At 47.1% G+C, this 25,696-nt stretch overlaps 1 protein-coding gene across 1 annotated transcript in view; it reads right to left on the reverse strand.

Moving 5' to 3' along the window:
- Nucleotides 1-10,664: 10,664 nt before the first annotated feature.
- SRD5A2 (steroid 5 alpha-reductase 2) overlaps nucleotides 10,665-25,696 on the reverse strand; it is a 77,426-nt gene continuing 62,394 nt past the window's right edge. Inside the window, exon 5 of the mRNA XM_044268633.1 lies at nucleotides 10,665-11,070. Within this exon, the coding sequence (XP_044124568.1) occupies nucleotides 11,004-11,070 (67 nt within the window). The 3' untranslated portion in view covers nucleotides 10,665-11,003. The remainder of the gene's footprint in view (nucleotides 11,071-25,696) is intronic.

The following is a 25,696-nucleotide window of genomic DNA, read 5'->3' on the forward strand; positions in this document are numbered from 1 at the left end:
TCCCCTCTTTGGGAATAACTGTTATGTGGGCGATTAGCAATTGCGGAGGGAGGGAAGTTCCTTTTAATAGGGAATTGCATAAGTCCGCTAAATGTGGGGCAAGGGTTTTCTTAAACTTTTTGTAATAAATTATAGGCAACCCATCTGGACCCGGGGATTTCCCTGATGGAGTACTTGCCAGGACCTCCATTATCTCCTCTACCATGATCGGTGACAGTAACATTTCTTTTTCTATAGAGTCTAGGGTCGGAACTTTAGTTGTCTCTAAGAAGGACTTAATTTTGGCCATTGTATGTTCTGGGCTATTGGAGTCTAGGTTGTAGAGGGAGGAATAAAATTTAGCGAACTCCTCTGCTATCGCAGGGGTGTTGGTAAGCTGGTGTCCCCTTTCAGGCTTGATTCCCTGTATAAAAGTTTTCTCCCTTTGTCCTTTGATCATTTGTGAGAGTAGCTTAGAGCCTCTATCACCATGCATATAAACCTTGTATTTAGCAGCCCTGAGGGCTCTGGCTGATTTAATGTTTAATAAATCCTTCAGCTGAGTTCTTAGCTTAGTAAGTTCTTTATAATGAGCATCTGAGGCGTCTTTTTTTTAGATGTTTTCCAGAACAGAGATTTGGGTCAAGATAGAGTCCACTTGAAGCGTCCTTTGTTTGCGTACCCATGTGCCTAAGGATATAAGCTCACCTCTCATATACGCCTTATGGGCCTCCCATATCATAGCCTTATCCATAAGAGGGGTACAATTCAATTCAAAGAAGGCTTCAAGTTTTCCCTCTAGCCTAAGTCTGTCTCTGTCATTTTCCAGGAGGGTCTCATTAAGTCTCCACGACCATGCTTTAGGAGGGAGGCCTTTCAACTGGAACACCAGAGAGACAGGGGCATGGTCAGATACTGTAATCTGCCCAATGGATGAGGATTTAATCCTCTCCAGGATATGATTAGAGAGAAAAAGGTAGTCAAGGCGCTGAAAGGACCCATGAACAGCTGAGAAAAACGTGAAATCTCTGTCACTAGGGTGAGCCAACCTCCAAGTATCTGTAATTTGATGATCAGAAAGTGAGTTCCGCAATTTACGGAGCTGTTTAGCAGAGTATTTGGGGGCCCCCGAGGTAGAGTCCAAAGGGTGATCTAAAGCAAGGTTCAAATCTCCTCCGAGGATCAATATTCCCTCTCTAAAATCTTTAAGTAATTTTAATACCCTAATCAACCAGGGAATTTGCTTAGCGTTAGGAGCATATACATTGACTAAGGTCAGCTTATTACCAAAGAGCGTACCCTTCAGGAATAAAAATCTGCTCTCAGGATCCACGTACTGCGCCTGGATTTGAAATGGAATATTGGCTCCAATACCAATGGACACCCCCCTAGAGGCAGAAGAGTGGGAGCTATGAATCCATTTTGGATATTGTTTAGTGAAAAGGGTTGGGGTATGGTTATGTCTGAAGTGCGTCTCCTGTAGGAACAGAAGGTCTGCCCTCTCTCTCCTGAGCATCTGAAAGACCTGGCTTCTCTTCTGGGGAACATTAAGCCCATTTACGTTTAGTGAAGTTACCTTCAGAGAATCCATGAGGTGTGGAAGGTTGTGTGACCATGCAAGAAGTTGCAACCCAGAGGATCAAAAATTGCTGAAACCAGTACCCATCTTGGAAAACTATGAACAAAACACATGAAAACAAAATTGAGCATGTTAATACTCAGAAAGAACAAGCAATTGGTAAACTCCTGCAGGGGAGGATACACAGAGGAGAAGGTGAGCAGGGAGGGGGGGGGGGTAATTAGCAAGAGAAGAGTATTCAATGTAAGTAAAAGAAGAAGATAAAGAAAAAGGTAGGAAAGGAAGGTAGGAGGGGAGAAAACTGTGAGATACACAAAGCCTGCGTGGCCCTCTCACAGCACAGGCATATTATCAAGGCAGTGGGGTCCCACATTAACAATATCTGGGCAACCCATCCTGAACATGGGTCTCCCAGGCACTTCCATGCAATGGGGTATGAACATAGGAGAAAACAATCCTAAAACAAGTGAGGAACTGTTACATAGAGGCATGTTAATATGATATGCTGGGGCCCTGAGAGGAACAGATATATGCAGCGTACCATTGCCCCCTTACTAGGGATAAGATGGGGTTGGCGCCTCAGGTGGCACTTTACCATAAGAGGTAAATAGTGGGTAAGAGGGCAATGGTAGTGATGAGGACCACAATACAGCAGCTTAGAACAGAGACAATACTTTAAAGTCTATTTTACTGCCCTTGGGGCTAATGTAGGTACCGGATTAACCTCTGGAAGCCTCCTGAGGGAGGGTAAATATTAGAAACTGGTAATAAAGAACATTCAAGTGTCCTGAAGTTCCCCCTGCCTTTTCTTTGCTTGCGGTGACTTGAATTTCTTAGCTACTTTCCACTCTTCAATTGCAGGTAGCGATGGCACTTTTAAGTCACCTGTCATGGGCAGCCAGGAGGGGATGTCTAAAGGATCAATCTGCAAAGCGTCCCACATTTTGGTGAGATCCATTGGGTGCCGGACAGTGACCTGCTTTCCGTTTATGGTAGCGCAGAGGCCGAATGGAAAGAGCCAGCGCAGAGGGTGTCTTCTCTCCCTAAGGAGGTCGGTGAGCGGCTTGAATTGCCTCCGCTTCGCCAGGGTGCTCGCCGCAAGATCTTGGTACAGTTGTATTTTGGCGTTTTCAAATGATAGTTCGCCCTTATGTCTGGCGGCAGTTAAAATGGCGGCCGTATCGACAAAGCTTAGCAGACCGCATACAATGTCTCGTGGCGGTGCCTCTGGCGGTGGCTTGGGTCTGAGGGCCCTGTGGGCTCTCTCTATGACAATTTTCTCTGCCCTTTCCTGCCCCAGTAAGGAGGAGAAGAGTTGACTGACCGTGTCTAAAATGTCCTCTCTTTGCACGCTTTCAGGGACTCTTCTGATGCGGACGTTCTTTCTTCGGCTCCTGTTCTCCTGGTCTTCCAGATACAGGTAAGTGGTATTCATATGTTCGCGGAGCTCCTCCATTGTCGATTGCAGCGCACGGCTGTGCTTAGTTATGGCAAGCTGGGAGTCTTCTAGGGCTGCTACTCTGTGCCCCGTCTGTTTAAACTCCGTTTTGATAGCGAATAGTTCTCTCAGGACTGGCTCAAAAGCGAGGGCTAGTGACTCCTTGAGGAAGGCTCTAGTGATGGGTGTCGAGCCTCGCTCGCTGCATGTCTCAGACATAGCGCAGGAGCCCTCATCGTCGGAGTCTTCAGTGCATGTAGCAGCGGCGGCAGCTTCCTGCGCCATCTTGGCTCTGACCGCCGGAGAAGATAACTTCTTTTTAAGGAATTTATCCAGGTCGGATTGTCCTCTGGCGTGTTTTGGCGTCATCAGTGTTTCTTTAGGTTTGTCTCTATTAGGTTTCCCCATGATAAAGCAAGGTGGGAACCCGCCAAATAGCTATGAACAATGTGCTGCTGTGAGGAGCTCTCAGCTCAGGCGGCCATTTCCTGACGCGGCTAGCTCCGCCCCCTCAAACATTTCCTTTACAGACACCTGACTGTGGGCAGATGAGATGGAACTGCTGAAGGTGAGAGGCGGAGTGGCGGGTGGTTGAGAGGGGGCAAGGAGGACAGCAGTGGTTGACGTGGCTGAAGATGCTGGACCAGGAGGAGGATGGTGGCTTTGAGCTCGTGTGCTGCTTCTACTCGTCATCATGTGTTGATCCCATAGCCGTTTGTGATGTGCGATCATGTGCCTTTGCAAAGCAGTTGTACCGAGGTGGGTGTTGGATTTCCCATGACTCAGTTTCTTTTGGCACAGGTTGCAAATGGCATCGCTTTTATCAGAGGCAGACAGACAAAAGAAATGCCACACTTCTGAGCTTTGCAATGACGGCATTCTGGTGGTGGCAACAGCATGCGTTGATTGGCGTGCTGTCTGGCTGACCCCGGGTGCCGATACATGCTGTCTGACTGTGCCACTAGCTCCTTGCGACGATCTCCCCCTGCTTCCAACTCGTCTCCTCCTTCTCTCTGTCTCCCCTTCTGAACTTTCCCCCTCTTCTTCTTCTCTTCGAGCAGGCACCCACGTGGCATCCACGGACACATCGTCATCATCAACCACTTCACTTGTATCTGACACCTCAGCAAAGGAAGCAGCAGCGGGTACAACATCATCATCATCATCACACCGTACGTCCATGTGTGTAATGCTGCCTGACTGAGACATATGTTATCTACGTCCCCTGGCAATAATGGTTGCGCATCACTAATTTCATCCAACTGATGTGTAAATAACTCCTCTGAGGGATCAAGTGAAGCGGCTGTGGTGGCTGTGGTGGTAGTGGTGGTGGTGGCGGCGGGCGGGAGAGTGGTAACTTGAGAGCAGGTGACCAAAGCTGAGCTGGAGGAGGATGGTGCGTCAAGGTTCTTAGCGGAAGCTCTTGAAGATTGGGTGTCCTGTGTAAGCCAGTCAACTATTTTCTCAGAATTTTTGGGGTTCAGGGTACGTGGCCTCTAAACACTGGGCATTATTCCAGGGCCAGTGGAAATCACAGCACCACGACCACGACGGCCCCTGCGGGATGGCCTGCTTCTGCCTGACATTTTTTTTTATATAAGTGGTACTATGTGTGCAAGGTACTGTGCCACCCTATGTAAGTGGTGGGCAGTGGGCACAGTACAGTCTGTGTGGGCCTGACACACATGGACTTGCAAATGTGATTATATCACAGAAAAATTTTAAATACAATTTTCTTTATTTGCAAGGTATTTGAGTGAATGACACCCTGTAACGGTATGAGTGCAGGCCTAGCCACTAGCCAGTGGCCACAGTACAGTCTGTGTGGGCCTGACACACACGGGCTTGCGAATGTGATTATGTCACAGAAAAATATTAAATAGAATTTTTTTTTATCTGCGAGGTATTTTCTGTCACACCCTGTATGAATTGTGTGCACACAGTGCTGTCTATGATTGAGCCTGCAGCCTCTCACACACGGGCAGCCAGGAAACTGCAATATAAATATATATATATATATATATAAAAAGAAATAAATAAAAGCAGACTGATGTACCAGCCCTGAAAAGGCTTTTTGGGGTGCTGTCAGGACGCTGTCCTTACAGCAGATGAATCTGTGGACACAGAACACTGCCCTAGCTAACGCTTTCCCTATTAGATCAGCAGCAGCTGCACTGTCCCTGCTCTCACTGAGAATGCAGCTTCCGAATGAATCTAAAATGGATGCTGTCCTGGAGGTGGGAGGGTCTGGGAGGGAGGGTCTGCTGCTGATTGGCTGGAAAGTGTCTGCTGACTGTGAGGTACAGGGTCAAAGTTTACTCAATGATGATGTATAGGGGCGGAACAAACATCACATATGTTCGCCCGCCGCGGCAAACGCGAACAAGCTATGTTCGCCGGGAACTATTCGTCGGCAAATAGTTCGGGACATCACTAATCAGAATCAGAGAATTTCATGTGCCAATGCTCTTTCTTACCCTGTGCTGTATTGTGCAGGGAAAGGGATTTTTTTGTTTACATCAGCACACTGCTAGGTGGAGGCTTCCGCCCAGCAGTGTTCCTGGTCATGTCACCGCCTCTGATGGGGGGGCTTTAGTGCTGCCTTACCCGTTTTCCAGGCTAGGGCAGTGCTAATGCCCGCCCATTAGCGCCAGTGATGTCACCAGGCTTACTGCTAGGCGGAAGCCTCCACTTAGCAGTCCCTGTAGAGAGCCCGGTATGTCACAGGATCTCCAAAAAATGCTGAACCGTGCAGGGAAAGAAAGAGCATAAGAGCATGAAACTATATTCTCCAGTGCTCAGATCAGGGGGCACAGAGGGGTGAAGATGGGGATATCTCCGGGTTCAGCTCTGAACCCATACAACCCCATTAAAACTGACACCAAAACCACTGGAAAATATAAATTCCCTGGTCCATATTTATTGTATCCATTGTGTGCACTGTTTTTTACTTTTCTAGACAGTTGAACAAGAAAAAACATATGGTACTAACCGTTATTAATTTAAAGGGGTTTATCCCATGATTAATAGTGTTGATCACGAATATTTGAATTTCAAATTTTTATCGCAAATATAGGTACTTTGAAAATTCGCGAATATTTCGAATATAGTTATATGTATTCGTAATTTCGAATATTCGTTTTTTTTTTTTTTATCAGTACACATGATCCCTCCCTGCTTCTAGCTTGTGGGCCAATAAGAAGGCTGCAGTATACTTGACTTTAGGAGTAGTAGTGTTTGCGAATTTTGCTCTATATTCATTTTTTCTAATATTCGCTATATTGCTATATATTCTTGTTTTAGAATATTACGAATATTCGAAAAAATGAAGTTATAGCAATATAGCGAATATTCTAAAAAAAACGAATATAGAGCAATTTAGCTAATATAGTGCTATAATCTTCTTTGTCTAATAGTTGTAATTTTTTTCTCATCTGAAAAAAAGTACAATTATAAAAAAAGATTATAGCACTATATTAGCTAAATTGCTCTATATTCGTTTTTTTCGAATATTCGCTATATTGCTATATATTCTTGTTTTAGAATATTACGAATATTCGAAAAAACTGTTATAGCAAAATAGCGAATATTCGAAAAAAGCTAATATAGTACAATCTAATATAGTACAATATTTTTTGTCTAATAATTGTAAGTTGAAAAATTCGCAATAAAAATTTGAATCCGAAAATTCGAATTACGAAAATTCGCATATTACACAATCATTACCTTGCCGATTTTTCAAGAAAAAAAAATTGGGAATTTTCGAATTTTCGAATATTTGACGAATATTCTAAAAAATATTTGCGAAATATCGCAAATTTGAATATGACCCCTGCTGCTCATCACTAATGATTAATGTAAAACATTAAAAACGGACATCTCATAGTACATGGCAATATCTTCCTAACAAAGCTAGAACCAGTTCTGTTCCTCACATGGATACAGAGATCTCCCCATTCGTTGCTTCAATTGCTCATGTAAATTTATTACAAGCTGGCAGCTCTGGGGGCTTGTTCTTTTTGCTGCAGCTCTCTCCCTATCTCAACATAGGAGGCAGTTGATGGATGGAACTGAGCATGTGTGTCCACCTTAGCAAGGTGGACAGAGAAATAAGAATAATAACAAACAGAAGGTGGCATGACACAGATACATTTTATTGAAAATCTAAGTGGCTATACTACATTTTTAATTACATGCAAGTACAAAAAAAATTAAGATCCAGCTGATGATTTGAAAACTGCTGAATATTTTTAGGGGGACAACCCTTTTAACAATCATACTATTTGGCAACTACCAAGCAGATTACCTAACGTTAACATGAAATTCAGATAAATATCTGTAGTGGTTTTTTTTTTATGTTGTGCAATAAAGAGTGAATATGTATACATATTAATCCAAAATAGTATCTAGATCAAATCTGTTTAGAAGGCAAAAATTACATAGCATAAATTTAATATACAGCATATGAGGTCACATTACTCATCATGACCATCATTTTTTCACATCCATATATATCATTTTCCTGGAACCCATAGAGAAATCAGAAACAGTAAGGCCTCTTTCAGATGGCCACTTCCTACTTTTGACGTCAGTAGAGCATAGCTCATGAACGTAGTCACGTGTCGTGAACTGGCTTGGTTGGTATACAAGGTGTGAGAATACCTTGATGCTGTAATGTGTAAAAGGGGCAATTTATCAGAGTTGTAGAAAGGGATGATTATTGGCTTTCAGGCCAAGGATGGCAGAATTTCTGAAACTGCGCAGTTTGTGAACTGTTTGCATGCTCCTTTGGTGAGAGTGTATTGTGAATGTGAGTAAGTGACGTGAAAATGTTCCATTGATGTGAGAGGTGAACGTCGGCTATGAAGTTGCGTGAGGGTGGACCGACACCAGTGTCACGCCTGGATTTCAACAAACTGCCTGTTCTGAATGAGGCAGCTTACCCCAGCAATGCAGACAATTATTGCTGTGTGCACTGCTGGGGGGGGGGGGGGGGGGCGGCCCCAGAACTCAGAACAGGGTAGATTCGATTTCATACCGAGCTAAAGGACCTGCCTGATGTCATCCGCCCATGTGCCCAGTGGGGGAGGAGCCAGAGCAGCAGAGAGCTGTGCTTACCGAGAAGAGCCGAGCTGGAATGTGGTGAGGCCTAGCTGTGTGTGTGTGTGACTGTGTTTATGTGTGTCCCTGTCCTTGTGTATGTGACCGTCCCTGTGTGTATGTATGTGTGTCCCTGTATGTGTGTGTGTCCCTGTATGTGTGTGTGTCCCTGTATGTGTGTGTGTCCCTGTATGTGTGTCCCTGTGTGTCCTGTCCTTGTGTATGTGTCTGTCCCTGTGTATGTGACCGTCCCTGTGTGTATGTATGTGTGTCCCTGTATGTGTGTGTGTCTGTCCCTGTGTGTGTGTCTGTCCCTGTGTGTGACTGTGTTTATGTGTGTCCCTGTCCTTGTGTATGTGACCGTCCCTGTGTGTATGTATGTGTGTCCCTGTATGTGTGTGTGTCCCTGTATGTGTGTGTGTCCCTGTATGTGTGTCCCTGTGTGTCCTGTCCTTGTGTATGTGTCTGTCCCTGTGTATGTGACCGTCCCTGTGTGTATGTATGTGTGTCCCTGTATGTGTGTGTGTCTGTCCCTGTGTGTGTGTCTGTCCCTGTGTGTGACTGTGTTTATGTGTGTCCCTGTCCTTGTGTATGTGACCGTCCCTGTGTGTATGTATGTGTGTCCCTGTATGTGTGTGTGTCCCTGTATGTGTGTGTGTCCCTGTATGTGTGTCCCTGTGTGTCCTGTCCTTGTGTATGTGTCTGTCCCTGTGTATGTGACCGTCCCTGTGTGTATGTATGTGTGTCCCTGTATGTGTGTGTGTCTGTCCCTGTGTGTGTGTCTGTCCCTGTGTGTGACTGTGTTTATGTCTGTCCCTGTGTGTCCTGTCCCTGTGTATGTGACCGTCCCTGCGTGTATGTATGTGTGTCCCTGTATGTGTGTGTGTCCCTGTGTGTCCTGTCCTTGTGTATGTGTCTGTCCCTGTGTATGTGACCATCCCTGCGTGTATGTGTGTGTGTCCCTGTATGTGTGTGTGTCATGAGACCTGTATACCACCAAATTGCAGATCCGCAAAAAACGGTTGGCATCCGTGTGCGTTCCGCAATTTGCGGAACGGCATGGAAAGCCATTAAGATAACTCCCTATTCTTGTCCGCAAAACGCGGACAAGATTAGAACAGGTTATTTTTTTTTTTTTTTGCGGACCACGGAACAGAGTAACGGATGCGGACAACACACAGAGTTCTGTCCGCATCTTTTGCGGCCCCATTGAAGTGAATGGGTCCACATCCAAGCAGCAAAAACTGCGGCTCGTATGCGGTCCAAAACAACGGCCGTGTGCAGGAGGCCTAAGGGTGCATGCTGGGAGTTGTAGTTTCGCAGCAGCTGGAGTGCCGAAGGTTGCTGATCCCTGTCCTTGTGACTGTGCTGGGAGAATACAAATAGTATGGATATGTAAGGATATCATGGCTATCACATTCCAATTCATCTCTGTACAAAAGGAAACATTCTGGAATACTGAGTAGGGTACAATCAGACGACGCGGCCGTGATGCAGTCATGCTGTAGTCAGGAATAGGGATGAGCGAACTTCAAAATATGAATGAGTTCGTGTTCAGGTCAGAGTATATGCTGAATTGCGTTATGGATTCCGTTACCACGGACCATAACGCAATTCCATGATGGAATGTATAACGGAATGCCTTTAGAGGCATTCCGTTATTCATTCTGTCATAATAGAAGTCTATGAGCTGCATAACAGATCTGTCCAGTTTCCATTATGTAGGAGAGGCCTCCAGCATAACGAAAACCGGATGAATCCATGGCATCTGATTTCTCAATAGCTGGCAATGGGGAAATAGGTTTCGGAGACAGACCTGGCACTTTTCAAATTGTGGTGACTGCGCCTGTTGTATGTGCGGTCAAAAAAAACTACAACGTTCAAACATAAATAATCGCAAACAACAACAAAAATACACCCTAAAAGCATAATTAAATATGCGGCAACCGCATGTGGTTGGCTGCACGTGTTCCCTGACCGCAGCATGACCCTGTCAAGAACGTGCTGTGTGGTCATGCCAGGGATAAAAGGCGTATTCCAGTTGTGACAAGTTAGGCCTCATGCACACGACCGTTGAGTGCATCCGCGGCCGTTGTTCCGTTTTCCGTTTTTTTCCGCGGACCCCTTGACTTTCAATGGGTCCGTGGAAAAATCGGAAAATGCACCGTTTGGCATCCGCGTCCGTGATCTGTGTTTCCAGTCCGTGAAAAAAATAGGACCTGTCCTATTTTTTTCACGGCCAACGGTTCACGGACCTATTCAAGTCAATGGGTCCATGAAAAATCACAGATGCACACAAGATTGTCATCCGCGTCCGTGATCCGTGTCCGTTTTTTCCTATCATTTCAAAGGCAAACTTGACTTAGATTTTTTTTTTCATTTTTCATGTCCGTGGATCCTCCAAAAATCAAGGAAGACCCACGGAAGAAAAAACGGACACGGATCTCGGAACAACGGAAACCGTTTTTGCGGACCGCAAAAAAAAACGTCCGTGTGCATGAGGCCTTATCCTGTATCCACAGACACATCCACCAGTCAGAAGAATGGGGACACCATAGCCTTCTGACGTGAACAGAGCGGCAGGTCATGCAAGCGCACTGCCACGCCATTCAATTCAGCGGGAATCCCAGAAGTAGCCGAGTGATGTACTCAGCTGTCTCCAGAACTTCAGCAGGGATGAATGCAGTGGCAGTGCCAGTGTGCATGCCCAACCTGCCACTCCAGTCATTTTGGGGTGTCCTGAGGGGTACAGGGTCCTCATGTTCATGATCGGAAGGGGCTCCTAGTGGTAGGACCCCGCACAATATAATAGTTTGGTTGTCATTTTAGCTGTAAATCACATACACTTTTTTAATTCAGATATGGCGTAACTGTCTGTGTTGCCGCATACAGTATGTATAATCAAGATTAAAAAATGAAAGGAATCAGAACTCTCCGATGTTTGGGATAGTCTTTAAATGTTTGAAGGTAAAACCTGAAAAACAAATTAAATCCGTAATTACATTTATAAATCGATCATTACATAATACATGTAGTACAAGTGATCACACTGCTATTAAAGGAACATTTGTGTTTTTTAAAGCCCGACTCCACTAAAACATTCGCATCCCGCTCATTCCAACCCTAACCGCAGGAAGCTGAGATACGGGGAGTTATTTGACATGATGCATTCATTGGAGGATTGATGAACACTGCTGATTTTCTTTCCTCCCGACCAAATATTAACTTTGCAGAGTAAAAAAAACACGAATCCTATTTCACTAAGCCATATTTACACTGTGTGCGCGCCAAATCAATCTGCACAACCACGATAGACCTCAGTAAGTCCAAAAAATAAGAAAGGTATGATCTACTGTACCAGGGACCACGGCTCTGACATAGTTTAGAGAAAGTTTAGGCTTTGAAGTGTTCATCACTTATACAGGAATATGTAATCATACATGAAGCTACAATAAGTATAATAAAATAAAAAAACAGTAAATAAATGCAGTCAATGAGTTCTTTTTCTATCTTAGGCCTCTTTCACACGGACGAGATTTCCGCCCGGGTGCGATGCGTGAGGTGAACGCATTGCACCCGCACTGAATCCGGACCCATTCACTTCTATGAGGTTGTGCACATGAGCGGTGATTGTCCCGCATCACTTGTGCGTTGCGTGAAAATCGCAGCATGCTCTATTTTGTGTGTTTTTCACGCAAAGCAGGCCCCAGAGAAGTATATGGGGCTGCGTGAAAATCGCAAGCAAGTGCGGATGCGGTGCGATTTTCACGCATAGTTGCTAGGAGACGATTGGGATGGGGACCCGATCTTTATTATTTTCCCTTATAACATGGTTATAAGGGAAAATAATAGCATTCTTAATACAGAACTATAGTGGCCAATATGGGGGAACCGCCCAAGCCCCAAACACTGTAGCGTGTTTCTCATTGGGCGAGCAGTCCCACCACATATGGACCACAGAAATACAGTGGCAAGTATGGGGGAGCTGCTCAAACCCCAAACACTGTAGCGTGTTTCTCATTGGGGGAGCAGTCCCACCGCATGTGGACCGCAGCAAACGACCATCCCGAGCAAATAATGCATACAAAGGAGGACGCCAGCGCGGTCCACATGCACCACAGAAGCATCCTACACAGACTGGAGCGTTGTGCGGATGAAAATACAATTATATAAATCACTGAAAAAAATGCACCAAACAGATATGTCACTGACTATACTAGCTGGTCATACAAGCAGATATTAAAAGCTGAGACTTTTGCCAATATATTCCTGTCAGGAAGATATCGGAGCCCATCATGCACCACGTCACGGTCACTCAGCATGGCAATGGGTCCTACCACTGCGCTAACTCTGGTGCACTAGCTATGGTGTGAACACGGTCTGAAGGTGATGAAATCCAGCTCACAGCCAAGCTTCCACACAACCGCATAGCAGGACAACTAATGCAATGTGAGCAAAGCAAGACTGTGAGCCACACCCATATCAGACCGTGTGATGGAGGTCTCCAGGTGCAAAAGAATGCACACATTAAATACATATAAACAAAACTATAGTGGCCAAAATGGGGGAACCGCCCAAGCCCCAAACACTGTAGCGTGTTTCTCATTGGGCGAGCAGTCCCACCACATATGGACCACAGAAATACAGTGGCAAGTATGGGGGAGCAGCTCAAACCCCAAACACTGTAGCGTGTTTCTCATTGGGGGAGCAGTCCCACCGCATGTGGACCGCAGCAAACGACCATCCCGAGCAAATAATGCATACAAAGGAGGACGCCAGCGCGGTCCACATGCACAACAGAAGCATCCTACACAGACTGGAGCGTTGTGCGGATGAAAATACAAATGGTTAAGGCTGCAGCGCAGCCTGTAATTGTGGGAGGGGCATGCAGCATTTAGGCCGGCACTCACCTCCTCTCCAGCCTGGCGTTCCAGCGGCGTGCGCAGCTTGCAGTTCGGTCCGGTCCTCAGCAGTGGCCTCCTCACTTCCGGGTCCGCCCCCTCAGCTTCGATTCCTGCATTCGGCTCTCCTCCGCTCCCGGCGTCTCAAGGATACCTCGGTAGGTTAAGCGCAGGTTCTGCCGGTCACCTCACGCTGCCTGGGTGAATCAGCCTCCAGGGTCTCGGATCCCACGTCTGCCTGGTCAGGATTCCTGTCCTCTCCCCTTCATCACCTTCTTCTGTCCGCTCCCCTTGTCCACTGTTGTCTTCACGCGGTGGGTTGAGGCTTTGGTCTGCAGGTGCATTCTGCTGGTTACGGTTTCATCAATCTACAGGTGGGGGTGTGGTTCATGCGCATAATTAACACCATTTTCCGTCCCCCAGCTGTAGCACGTTCTTCCTCCAGCTACTGCGGAGTCTTGTCCAGTGCTCCGTGTATGACAGCCTCCGCAGTTGCTGGTACATGTATCACGGGCCTCACCTCAGGTTGTCCTTTCTCTTGCACTGCGGCCCTCGGTCCCTCCGAGTGTTCTGCTCGCAGCATTCTCGCCACAGTCCCTGTCGTTACTCTCTTTTCCCGGATCGCCCGGGCTCTCTCTCTCACACGGTGTTCGTCCTCTTTCAAGCCTTGGATCGCCCAGGGTCGTCTCTCTCTCCGGTTCGCCCGGTCCACGTATTTGTTTCCTGGATCGCCCAGGTCTCTTCCCTAGTTCGCCTGGGGTTCTTCTTCTTTTCCCTGGATCACCCAGGTCTCTTCCCTAGTTCGCCTGGGGTTCTTCTTTCTCCTGGATCGCCCAGGTCTCTGCCCCAGTTCGCCTGGGGTTCCTCCTTCCTCCTGGATCACCCAGGTCTGTTTTTTCAGTTTCTCGGCCACCTGGTCTCTCTGCAATTTACGGGTGTGGGTTGTTCATGCTTCTTGCTTCCAGTCGGCATGTCCCTTGTACCCCTGGGTCATGTCTCAGGCTCTTTCGTCCCCTGGGCCAGCCTGGTCGACTGTTCCTCTTTGGCGTCTTACCTGTCACCATTTCCTTTGGGGGATCGCCTCCCGTCTCTCTTCCCAGCTGTCGCTTATCTGGTCCTCATATGCGTTATCTTCAGATCACAGGTTCGGTCCGTTTTTTTCGGCTCGCGTCAGTCAAGGGTTAAATCCTTTCCAAGGTAAGTTCAGGTCATGTTCGGTCCCTCTGAGGACCGTATTTTTGTTTGTTTTTCTCTTCTCTTCTGAAGGTCTGGGTTTTTCTTTAGCTTTCCGGTACGCTATCGGGTTCAGATCTCCTGTTCCTTGGTCTCGGGCTTCTTCTGGTAAGTATTTTAAATGGTTTCGTGTCCCTCACTTTTCATCTTCGTTTTCTGCTGTTCCCTCGCGTCCGCAGCTTCGTTTTTCCTCTCATTTACATTTTTCCGCAGGTCAAGGATGTCGCACGTGTCAGAGATGGAAGACAATATTTCCCTTCCTGGAACATCGGCTTCTGGTCACTCCGTCAGCGCTTCCTTACGGAGCTGGACTGTGCGTAGGCTGATCACCGAGCTCGACCGCAGGGGGATTCGTCATCCCGCGTCAGCCCGCAAGGCGGAATTATACCGCTTGTTGATGACGGCCCCGAGTTCAGTGGAAACTCAGTCTAGCTCTCCTTCCATCCAGAAAGCCTTGTCCCAGATTCAGTCCTCTATCAGCGGGCTTGCCAGTTCCCTATGCGACATTCAGGCCAGGGTTGCAGCCCTAGAGTCCAGACCCTCGGCAATCCCACCCTCCCCAGTGGTGGCTCCCTCCCCACCTCCAGATGTGGCAGGTAGGCCAGCTTCTGGTCCTCTGATCGCCCCGTCTCACTTCATCCCCGAGCATATCAAGAAGGACATCTTGGCTGGGAAGGATGTGAATTTAGCCTCCATCCTTATCGCCTCCCAGGACATCTCGGAGAATCGGATCATTAATTGCGGGGAGGTTTCGGTGGTCTTGAAGGCCAAAGACGCCAGACTTAACCGCAAACTGTCCATTCCCGAGTTTGTCCTGGCCTTTAGCCTGTATCGGGACATTGTTTGTTCTGCCAATCCGTCCAGGAGGGAGGAGCTTGATACCTACCTGTATCGGGTGTCGGACCTGGGCCACAAGTACGGTGGCTCAGCGTTTTACGATTACCACAGGTCCTTTTCCGCTAAGGCGGCAGCAGCCCTGTCGCAGTTTCAGTTCATGACTAATTGGGCTGATCTCGACATGGAGCTGTTCTGCCGTCATTTCGCCGGTCTCAGAGCTCCCTCCTGCACCTCTTGCCAGTCCATATTCCATTCCTCTGACTGGTGTCCCGATCAGGCTCATCCTTCCCAGCCGGGAGCTGCTCCTAGTACTTCCGGGGCCACCAAGTCCTCGGAAACTCTGGACAAACTAGGCAGACCAATTGTCTATTTAGGTAGCAGCCAGGTCTGCAACAATTTCAATGCGGGGGGTTGTGCCTTTAACGCCTGTCGAGCTCTTCACATCTGCTCGGCATGTTTTCGGGCCCATCCGCGTTCGGCCTGCACCAGGAAATCTTCCAAGAGCTCCTGACTAGCCGACATTGATGTAGACCTTCTGGCTGTTCTGCTGCAGGATCACCCAGACCGTCTCTTCGTGGCCTTCCTCTTGGCCGGGTTCAAGGAGGGCTTCCATACAGGGCTCATCACCCTGCCTCACGGGTCATGGGAGGGACCCAATTTGCGTTCGGCGTTCGGTGACCCGGAGGCCGTGGATGCCCTCCTTCGATCCGAAGTGGAAAAGGGTTTCATCATTGGTCCCTTTCTCCACATTCCGTTTCAGTCCTGGCGGATCAACCCTATTGGGCTGGTTGTGAAACAATCCTCCAATAAAAAACGCCTCATCTACGACCTGTCAGCGCCTCATATGTCATCCACCCCAAGCCTGAATTCTCTTATCCCCTCTGAGGAGTATTCCATGCAATACTCGTCAGTTGAGGAAGCCATTCAGCTCATTCTCCAGTCGGGGGTTGGGTCTTGGCTTGCCAAGGTAGACATAGCCGATGCCTTCAAGCTTCTCCCGGTCCACCCGCATCTTTGGAGGTACTATGGTATCAATTGGTCGGACAGGTTTTATTTTGCCAACCGCTTAACCTTTGGGTCCAAGAGCAGCCCCTGGCTGTTCGACCAGTTTGCCAGGGCTCTCCATTGGATCCTGGTGCATCACGGAGGTCTTCCCATGGTAATTCATTACCTGGACGACTTTTTGCTCATTGAGAACCCTCATCCGGTCCCCTCAATTCCCGCTACCCTCTTGGAGTTCTTCTCCCTCCTCCAGGTGCCCGTGGCCTCCTCCAAGACCGAGGGCCCTGCCACCAGGGTGACCTTTCTGGGCATCACATTAGATTCCGTCAAGATGGAGGCCAGTCTGCCACCTGAAAAGTTGACCAGGATCCGCTCTGCCATCTCCCGGGCGGTCAGCGCTCTGTCCCTGACCAAGGCGGAGCTTCAGTCCTTGCTGGGTCTGCTGAATCACGCCACGAAGATCATGCCCCAGGGCCGGTCTTTTCTGGCCAGCCTGTTGCATCTTCTTTCCACGGTTCATGACCAGGATTTCGTTGTCCACTTGGACCGCCACGCCATCTCGGACCTTGCCATGTGGAACACTTTCCTTTCAGAATGGAACGGCATTTCCCTCTTCGTTCCCCGCTGGGACTCGGCTTCCCCGATTATTTTCTCGGACGCAGCCGGTTCCATCGGCTTTGCCGCTATCTTCAGGTCCCACTGGCTGGCGGCCAGGTGGCCTCCGGAAATCCAAGCAGACCTAGCTGCCATCGGGTCTTCTCCCCTCCTGGAATTATATCCCATCGTGGCTGCCGCCTTGGTCTGGGGCAGCTCCTGGTCCAACTTGCCAGTTCTGTTCGTCACGGACAACCAGTCCCTGGTCGATATTATCAATTCCGGCAGGTCCAGATCTCTCCGAGTCATGGCCCTGCTGCGGAAATTAGTGTGGCTATCCCTCACCCACAACTTCCATGTCCGTTGTGCTCACATTCCAGGGGATTCCAACACTGCCGCTGACGTCCTCTCCCGTTTCTGTTTTTCCACTTTCTTTCAGGAAATGCCCGAAGCGGATCATTCCGGTACTCAGGTTCCTCCACTTAGCTCATTCATCCTGGATTAGCATCTCTGGTGGTCCAGGCAGAGAGACTGGTCGAGGGTTCTCTTTCCCACAACACAGCTAGGAATTATCGGGCCGGGTTCACAGCTTTCTGCAAGTTTGCTCGAGAATTCCCAAGGGGTCAGCTGGAGGAAACCTCATATGTCATGGCGTTCATTGCATTTTGCCACACCCGCCTCTCCTTGTCGCACAACACCATCAAGCTATATTTAGCGGGGCTCCAGCATCATCGCTTGATCGCCAAGCCAGATGGGGGTTCCATCCTTGCTTCACAAGCCGTCAAAGCAACACTCAGGGGTCTGCAGAAGAAGGGGAAGGGTCCGCGCACCCGTAGACTGCCGGTGTCGGGGGAATTGTTCAGAGCCCTATCCTCTGCCTTAGATGGCAGTCCTTTTGGGCCCTCTCTCAGCACGGTTCTGAAGGCGGCTATTTACCTCGGGTTCTACGGCTTCCTCAGGCCTGGTGAATTCACGTCGGGCTCCGGGCGTCATAGCTTCCTCGTAGAAAAAGGTTTAACGGGTACCGCGCTAATTTGTAAAGCAGTATACAGGATCAAGAACCAGAAAGCAACGTGCCAAATTCGTATGATGCACAAACGAAAAATTCCAAATCCATAAACAATAATATACAGGCGGATCTCACACTTCCATATAAACCATGCGGAGATTTTCAGCAACCTAATACTCAGCTGCGCATATATGAAGACGACTGTCTTACGTCTCCCAGTTCACATGCGAAAGAATGGATGTCCGCCTTCATGTCTTACTGGGAACAGTCTAATATAGACCCGATTATTAAAGTTGAGATGGAGGGTGGTAGCCTCCAACTCTGGAGGAGATATATAGATGACTGCATCGGCATTTGGTATGGAACGGAGATAGGGTTAATGAGGTTTATTTCTCAAATTAATGCAAATAAGTGGAACATTCATTTCACCCATGATGTTAGTAAAAATACCATACATTTTTTAGATCTGGAGATCAGGGTAGATGAAAAAAGATAAAAACTGTCACTTATTTTAAACCTACTGACCGCAATGGTTATATTGAAAGAAATAGTTGCCATCATGAACCATGGATCTGTAATGTGCCGAAGGGACAATTGAAACGTATCAAAAGAAATTGTACCAGTATAGAAGATTATGAGACACAAAGTGACATCATAGTAAATAGATTTGTAGAAAAGGGATATAAAAAGGAAGTTCTGTTGAATCAAAAGGAAGAAATGAAGTTGGAAAATTTGGGTACTATTAAAAAGAAAGTGTCTGCGGAAGATAAAATACAGATTCAAGAAAAATATAAGTTTGCTTTTTCAACCACCTATTCTATTAATTGCCCCCATATTAAAAGAATAATTCAAAATAACTGGAAGGTTTTGCGAAATGATCCAGTTATAGGTGAATTTATTCCCCAAAAACCGCCCTTTATTTTTAAAAGAGCCCCCACTGTCAGAAACCGTATCGTGCACAGTTATGTGAGAGAGTCTTCTGGTGCACCGAAATTGCGCAACGGCTTCACTTGGTGCGGCTTCTGTCCATGCTGCAGAAATCGCACAAGAGAAGATAAAAAAATAATCAGAAAAGATGATATTGTGTCTACCTCCAAATCTATCTCTAAAAAAATCAGTGGTAGTATCTCATGCGAATCAATGGGAGTTATTTATGTACTGGAGTGCCCGTGTGGTCTCCAGTATATTGGAAGAACACTGAGAAAGTTAAAAGTTCGAGTTGGTGAACATATTAAAAATATTAAAAAAGGACTCGAGACTCATAGTGTCTCTGCACACTATAAGAGGTTCCATCAGAAAGACCCCATGGGTCTAAAGTTTTGTGGTGTAGAATTGGTGAAACGTCACTGGCGTGGAGGTAATCCTGCCACACAAATTAATAAAAGGGAGGCGCAATGGATTTATGATATGAACACATTGCAGCCAAATGGACATAATATTGAGTGGGACATAAAATCTGTCTGTATGGTTTAATCAAAAATTTTTTAGATGTTTTATTATTTAACGCAAGTTTTTCTACTATGTTTAATACTATTTTAGTTTTGTGTAATTTATTGTATTTTATTGCATCTTGCTAAATGTATGTGTCATTAGAACTTATGTTGGCAATTTTAGTATTTATTTTTTAAAAGATTAGTTTAAATATTTTGCCGGACAAACGGAAGTCCGTACTTGTTCCGGGGTCAATGACTGCTATATATGTGTTGACCTTTGGCGGCATTTGGATTGCAGCCCCTGACGAAGCTAAGTGCGAAACCCGGGTCGGGTATTTTATATGCTTGTGAAAACTTGCCTTTTGTAAGTAGATTAAAGTATTCCTACTTTTAAATCCCGAGGGTATTGCGCAATCTTTTTCTGTCCTTCATTAGGGTATTTCGGACTGTTTTCGGATCAGGCTTTTCGTGTGACTGTTACCACAAGGGGAGATTTCACCGTATATTGCAGGCGGACATCCATTCTTTCGCATGTGAACTGGGAGACGTAAGACAGTCGTCTTCATATATGCGCAGCTGAGTATTAGGTTGCTGAAAATCTCCGCATGGTTTATATGGAAGTGTGAGATCCGCCTGTATATTATTGTTTATGGATTTGGAATTTTTCGTTTGTGCATCATACGAATTTGGCACGTTGCTTTCTGGTTCTTGATCCTGTATACTGCTTTACAAATTAGCGCGGTACCCGTTAAACCTTTTTCTACTTTGTATTAAGGACTTTGAACCTGTCCTATTAAGGGCACCGCAGCTGACTGTCCATTGGTCCACACCTACCAATTTGTTTCTGTCTGCTACGTCATAGCTTCCTCCAGAAACGCCACCTAGTCTGGTCCGCAGACCATTTTGTCCTCCATCTCCCGTCCTCCAAAACCAACCAGTCTGGTCCTCCCACGGAGATTAAGTTTTTCCGTTCAGGTAACCGTTGGTGCCCGGTCAAGGTTCTGTGGCAATTATCGTCCTGCTTCACGGTCTCTCCACCAGACTCCCCTCTTCTGCCTTGTGTAGGTAAGCCACTCACCACATCGAAATTCGTGTCCCTCGTCCGGTCCCTGATGCAGGGGTTGGGTCACGACCCCAGTACTATTTCAGGTCATTCCTTCCGCATTGGGGCTGCGTCGGCAGCTTCTAAGCATCAGGTCCCCGCACATGTCATTCGCTGCATGGGGCGTTGGCGTTCGTCCTGTTTCGCCCGTTATATACCAGATCCCCAGGCAGAAATCTCTCATGCCTTCCGTACATTGGCTTTGTAATATTCAATAAAACTATGTTACCTATTCAGAGTCTTTGGCCCCTTTTCTTGGCGTACCCGCGATCGTGGCTCCCGGCACACCCCAGCCACTAGGTTCAGGGTTAAGGGTTTCCCCTTTCCCACTTCCAACATCCTTAGCCCTGACCACAAATGGTTAAGGCTGCAGCGCAGCCTGTAATTGTGGGAGGGGCATGCAGCATTTAGGCCGGCACTCACCTCCTCTCCAGCCTGGCGTTCCAGCGGCGTGCCCCTCCCTCCCTCCCCTTTTTTCCACTCTCACCTTGGGTATGCCCCCTTTTCTTGGCGTACCCGCGATCGTGGCTCCCGGCACACCCCAGCCACTAGGTTCAGGGTTAAGGGTTTCCCCTTTCCCACTTCCACCATCCTTAGCCCTGACCACAATTATATAAATCACTGAAAAAAATGCACCAAACAGATATGCCACTGACTATACTAGCTGGTCATACAAGCAGATATTAAAAGCTGAGACTTTTGCCAATATATTCCTGTCAGGAAGATATCGGAGCCCATCATGCACCACGTCACGGTCACTCAGCGTGGCAAGGGGTCCTACCACTGCGCTAACTCTGGTGCACTAGCTATGGTGTGAACACGGTCTGAAGGTGATGAAATCCAGCTCACAGCCAAGCTTCCACACAACCGCATAGCAGGACAACTAATGCAATGTGAGCAAAGCAAGACTGTGAGCCACACCCATATCAGACCATGTGATGGAGGTCTCCAGGTGCAAAATAATGTTCAATTGCCAGATAAAGGCACACATTAAATACATATAAAACAAAATCACAAAACTATAGTGGCCAATATGGGGGAACTGCCCAAGCCCCAAACACTGTAGCGTGTTTCTCATTGGGCGAGCAGTCCCACCACATATGGACCACAGAAATACAGTGGCAAGTATGGGGGAGCTGCTCAAACCCCAAACACTGTAGCGTGTTTCTCATTGGGGGAGCAGTCCCACCGCATGTGGACCGCAGCAAACGACCATCCCGAGCAAATAATGCATACAAAGGAGGACGCCAGCGCGGTCCACATGCACCACAGAAGCATCCTACACAGACTGGAGCGTTGTGCGGATGAAAATACAATTATATAAATCACTGAAAAAAATGCACCAAACAGATATGTCACTGACTATACTAGCTGGTCATACAAGCAGATATTAAAAGCTGAGACTTTTGCCAATATATTCCTGTCAGGAAGATATCGGAGCCCATCATGCACCACGTCACGGTCACTCAGCATGGCAAGGGGTCCTACCACTGCACTAACTCTGGTGCACTAGCTATGGTGTGAACACGGTCTGAAGGTGATGAAATCCAGCTCACGTGGTGCATGATGGGCTCCGATATCTTCCTGACAGGAATATATTGGCAAAAGTCTCAGCTTTTAATATCTGCTTGTATGACCAGCTAGTATAGTCAGTGACATATCTGTTTGGTGCATTTTTTTCAGTGATTCATTCTTAATACAGAATGCGTAGTAAAATAGGGCTGAAGGGGTTAAAAAAAATAATTGAACTCACCTCATCCACTTGTTCGCGCAGCCCGGCTTCTCTTCTGTCTTCTTCTTTGCTGTGCAGGAGGAAAAGGACCTGTGGTGACGTCACTGCGCTCATCACATGGTCCATTACATGATCCATCACCATGGTGACGGACCATGTGATGAGCACAGTGACATCACCACAGGTCCCTTTCCTCGAAGAAGAAGAAAAAAGAGAAGCCGGGCTGTGCGAACAAGTGGATTAAGGTGAGTTAAATTATTATTTTTTTAACCCCTTCAGCCCTATTTTACTTAGCACTCTGTATTAAGAATGCAATTATTTTCCATTATAACCATGTTATAAGGAAAAATAATAAAATCTACACAACACCTAACCCAAACCCAAACTTCTGTAATGCGCCGATTTTTCTCACGCGCATGCAAAACGCATTAAAATGTTTTACACTCGCGCGGAAAAATCGTGCATTTTCCCGCGACACACCCGCATCTTATCCGGCCCAAATCAATGACGCCCGTGTGAAAGAGGCCTTAGGGTTTATCTGTAGCATTTTTAAATACTTTTTTTAGTTTTTTTTACACATATTGTGTATGGCGCTTTTAATGGATTTTCTTTATGCGTGCCTAGAATATTTTTTTTTTACATGAAAGTATGTTCCTCCTGTAATGTGACTTCCTCTGTAGAGCTGTATAGATAAAAGCATTGGCAAAAAAAAACACCATGCAAGAATACCTTTGACCACCTTGCCGACTGCCCATTGACTATATATGTCTGGGCAGCCGGCATATATCTCTGCACAGAGGTTGTAAAAGGTCTATGCAGAGACCACAACAGCACGCTAATCGTAAATCTGTGGGCGCATGGGGCGCACTGTCAGTGGCTCCCCATGGAGAAGGGAGGGACAGTTTTTCACCAAGTCTTTCACTCAATACCCAGTGGTGAATGAGCACTGTGTATAGAGATCACATGACCGCTTCCTTCTCCAGTCCCAGCGGTCATGTGATCTCCGGGGGGCCAGGAATCTGCATAAGCTGTAGATCAGCTCTGCAGTGAGGCTGTACATGTCTGTGCAACCCCTCAGGGGGCTGTAATCCTCCTGTAACTGGGGCTCGCGTTACAGGAGAGATCAGCTATAAAAAAAAGTTATGTTAAAGGGTTTGTGCCGCTAATATAAATATATCATGCCAACAGAGATCGCTGTTATATCGCTTTCCTTAAATACCAGCATTTATCAAAACAATTCTAAAGATATTAGCCGACCATTGTGCCCTGTGGCTGTTGGTTATGTCCTGTAGTGGAGCCTAGTAATACAGGTCGCACATGCTCGCAGCGCTTTTTTTCCTTCCCTTCAGTAACCACTCTATGTGCAGTGTCAGTTACCTGTCAATGACAGGATCCCACCTCTCCAAAGGTTCTGCTCATTAGCTATTTAGTGGGGTTATTTATACCCGCCTCTCACTATAGCCCTTGCAGTTTATATTTGATTCTGGAGTTCTCAGCTAGTGTTTGGTGGATCTCCTGCTCCACGTTCATCTTAAGCTAAGTCCTACTCCTTCCCTTTTGTTGTGTGTTCTGGCTAGGCCTCAGGAAGATGCTGGTTCCTGCACCTTGCGCTAGAAACCGGTTGTCTTATTTCCAGCTCCATAGCTGAGGGTTTGCTTCAGTTTCAGCTAGGCTTAGGTTCCAGAACATGAGCACTTCCACCCTAAGGATTTGCTCATGTTGTCAACAGTCAAGGAAAGGCTCAAGGATTGTCAGGTGGTGGTGACCTTTCCCTGTTCTGTAGTATTGGGGCCTAGCCTGGCGTTTTGTTGCTTTTGTTGTATTTGGTTTGCTGCCCTTCCCTCACCTACTGTGACAACCACATATGTGAAGGGTTTTTTTGTGTTTAAAAATTAAAAATAATTTTTTTACATCGCCATGTTCTGACAGTATAGTTAGGTGTACTGAGATTTGTGGGGGCTCATTTATCAGGTAACATCAATGCCTGCGGCCTCAACCTGTGTACTGCAACGAATGGAAGGGGTGCTCCATCTGTCCCCTCTTTCTCTTTCCCTGTATGCTGTGCACCTTACCCCATCTAGGAGCCATTGCCCCTAGTGGTTTTTGTACCTGCTGGTGACCACTACTCCCAGCATTTGCCTGGTGGTGAATATCGTCTCCAGCAAGCGAATTATACTTTTTGGCCCACTCTATATATTCCCCTGATGAGAGGACTGTTTCTGCCTCAGAAACGTGCATGTTGGGATCTTTTCAGGGCTAACTAGGGAATGCAATTCCAGGGTTAGGTTCCAGACGGGGGCCCAATTAGTGGGACACCCCGTGGTTAGATCAACAGGACTATTGTAGGGTCCCAAGGGTCGTCTAGGGATAGAAAGGAACATCTTCCTGTGATCCCTTCATATCGTATTGACTCTCTGCTGACAAACTGGACCACCCTAACCAGAAACATCGGAACGGAGGTGTCTGGAGAACCCACCATCTGTAGGGTAGGACACTGTATTTTCAATGGTGCCTTCGTGCACCTTTTGATATGGGTGCAGGGCCGTCTTTACCAAGGGGCAAAAAGGGCAGCTGCCCTGGGCCCAGTTGCTCCTGGGTGGCCCAAGGCAGCTGCCTCTTGAGCCCTGCTAGCCACTGCCCTGGGTGTCAGGCTGTCAGCTTCACAAGGGGTAAGTCCAGGCATCGTACTGTGTTAAAGTTGTGAATGTGATCTAGGACCTTAATGATATCATCACCATGTGACCAGTAACCTAGCAATATTACTGGTCACATTGCTATGAGGTCATCACAGGTCCTAGCAGGAGTGTTGCAGGTGAAGTTTGCCTTAACTGTGGAGCTTTTTTTTGTGAAGATTATATCAGAAAAAGGTGACACTCAGGGGCTGTTATGCTAATATACTGTAAACTACTGTATAGTGGGGTGCTGTATACTGTGTGGGGGGCCTGTATACTGTGGGTGGGCTGTATACTGTGTGGTGGGCCTGTATACTGTGGGTGCTGTAAATTGTGGAGTGCTATACTGCTGTACTGTATACTGTGCGGGGCTGTATACTGTATACTGTGGGTGATGTATAGTGTGGAGTGCTATACTGCTGTACTGTATAGTGTGGGGTGCTGTATAGTGTGGGGTGCTGTATCATGTATAGTTTGGGGTGCTGTATACGGTGAGGTGCTATACTGCTCTACTGTATACTGTGGGGTGCTGTATACTGTGGGCTGCTATACTATATACTGTGGGGTACTGTATAGTGTGGGGTGCTGTATACTATAGGGTGCTATACTGTGGGTTGCTATATATTATAGGGTGCTATACTGCATACTGTGGGGTGCTGGGGTGCACTGTAACACTAGGGTGAGCCGAGCCCTGGTCTCCTTCCTGCAGAGCGGTGCCCACTTCCAGCCTGAGCCCAGCTGCCCAGAGCACTGATCCTGAGGCGCTGGAGTCTTCAGAACTGGAAGTATTTATAGTCATTCCCTGGACTCTACCAGATGTGTGGATTTTTGTGTGTGTGTGTTGTGGTGGAGGCGTGATTGCCTGCTAAGGTGTGGGAAGGCGGGATCCAGGGGGCCCAAGTACATTTTTGCCCAGGGTCCAATCAATATTAAAGACGGCCCTGTATGGGTGTAGCTGTGCATGTTTGTTGTACGGTTTTCTTTTTACACCTAATCACTGTATGTTTTCTGTTGTTTTGTTGTATGTCGTTGTGCATTATGTATACACTGCTAAATATCTTTGTCTGCATTATTGTCTGATTTAT

This window comes from Bufo gargarizans, chromosome 1 (assembly GCF_014858855.1).
Source record: "Bufo gargarizans isolate SCDJY-AF-19 chromosome 1, ASM1485885v1, whole genome shotgun sequence".
NCBI lineage: Eukaryota > Metazoa > Chordata > Amphibia > Anura > Bufonidae > Bufo > Bufo gargarizans.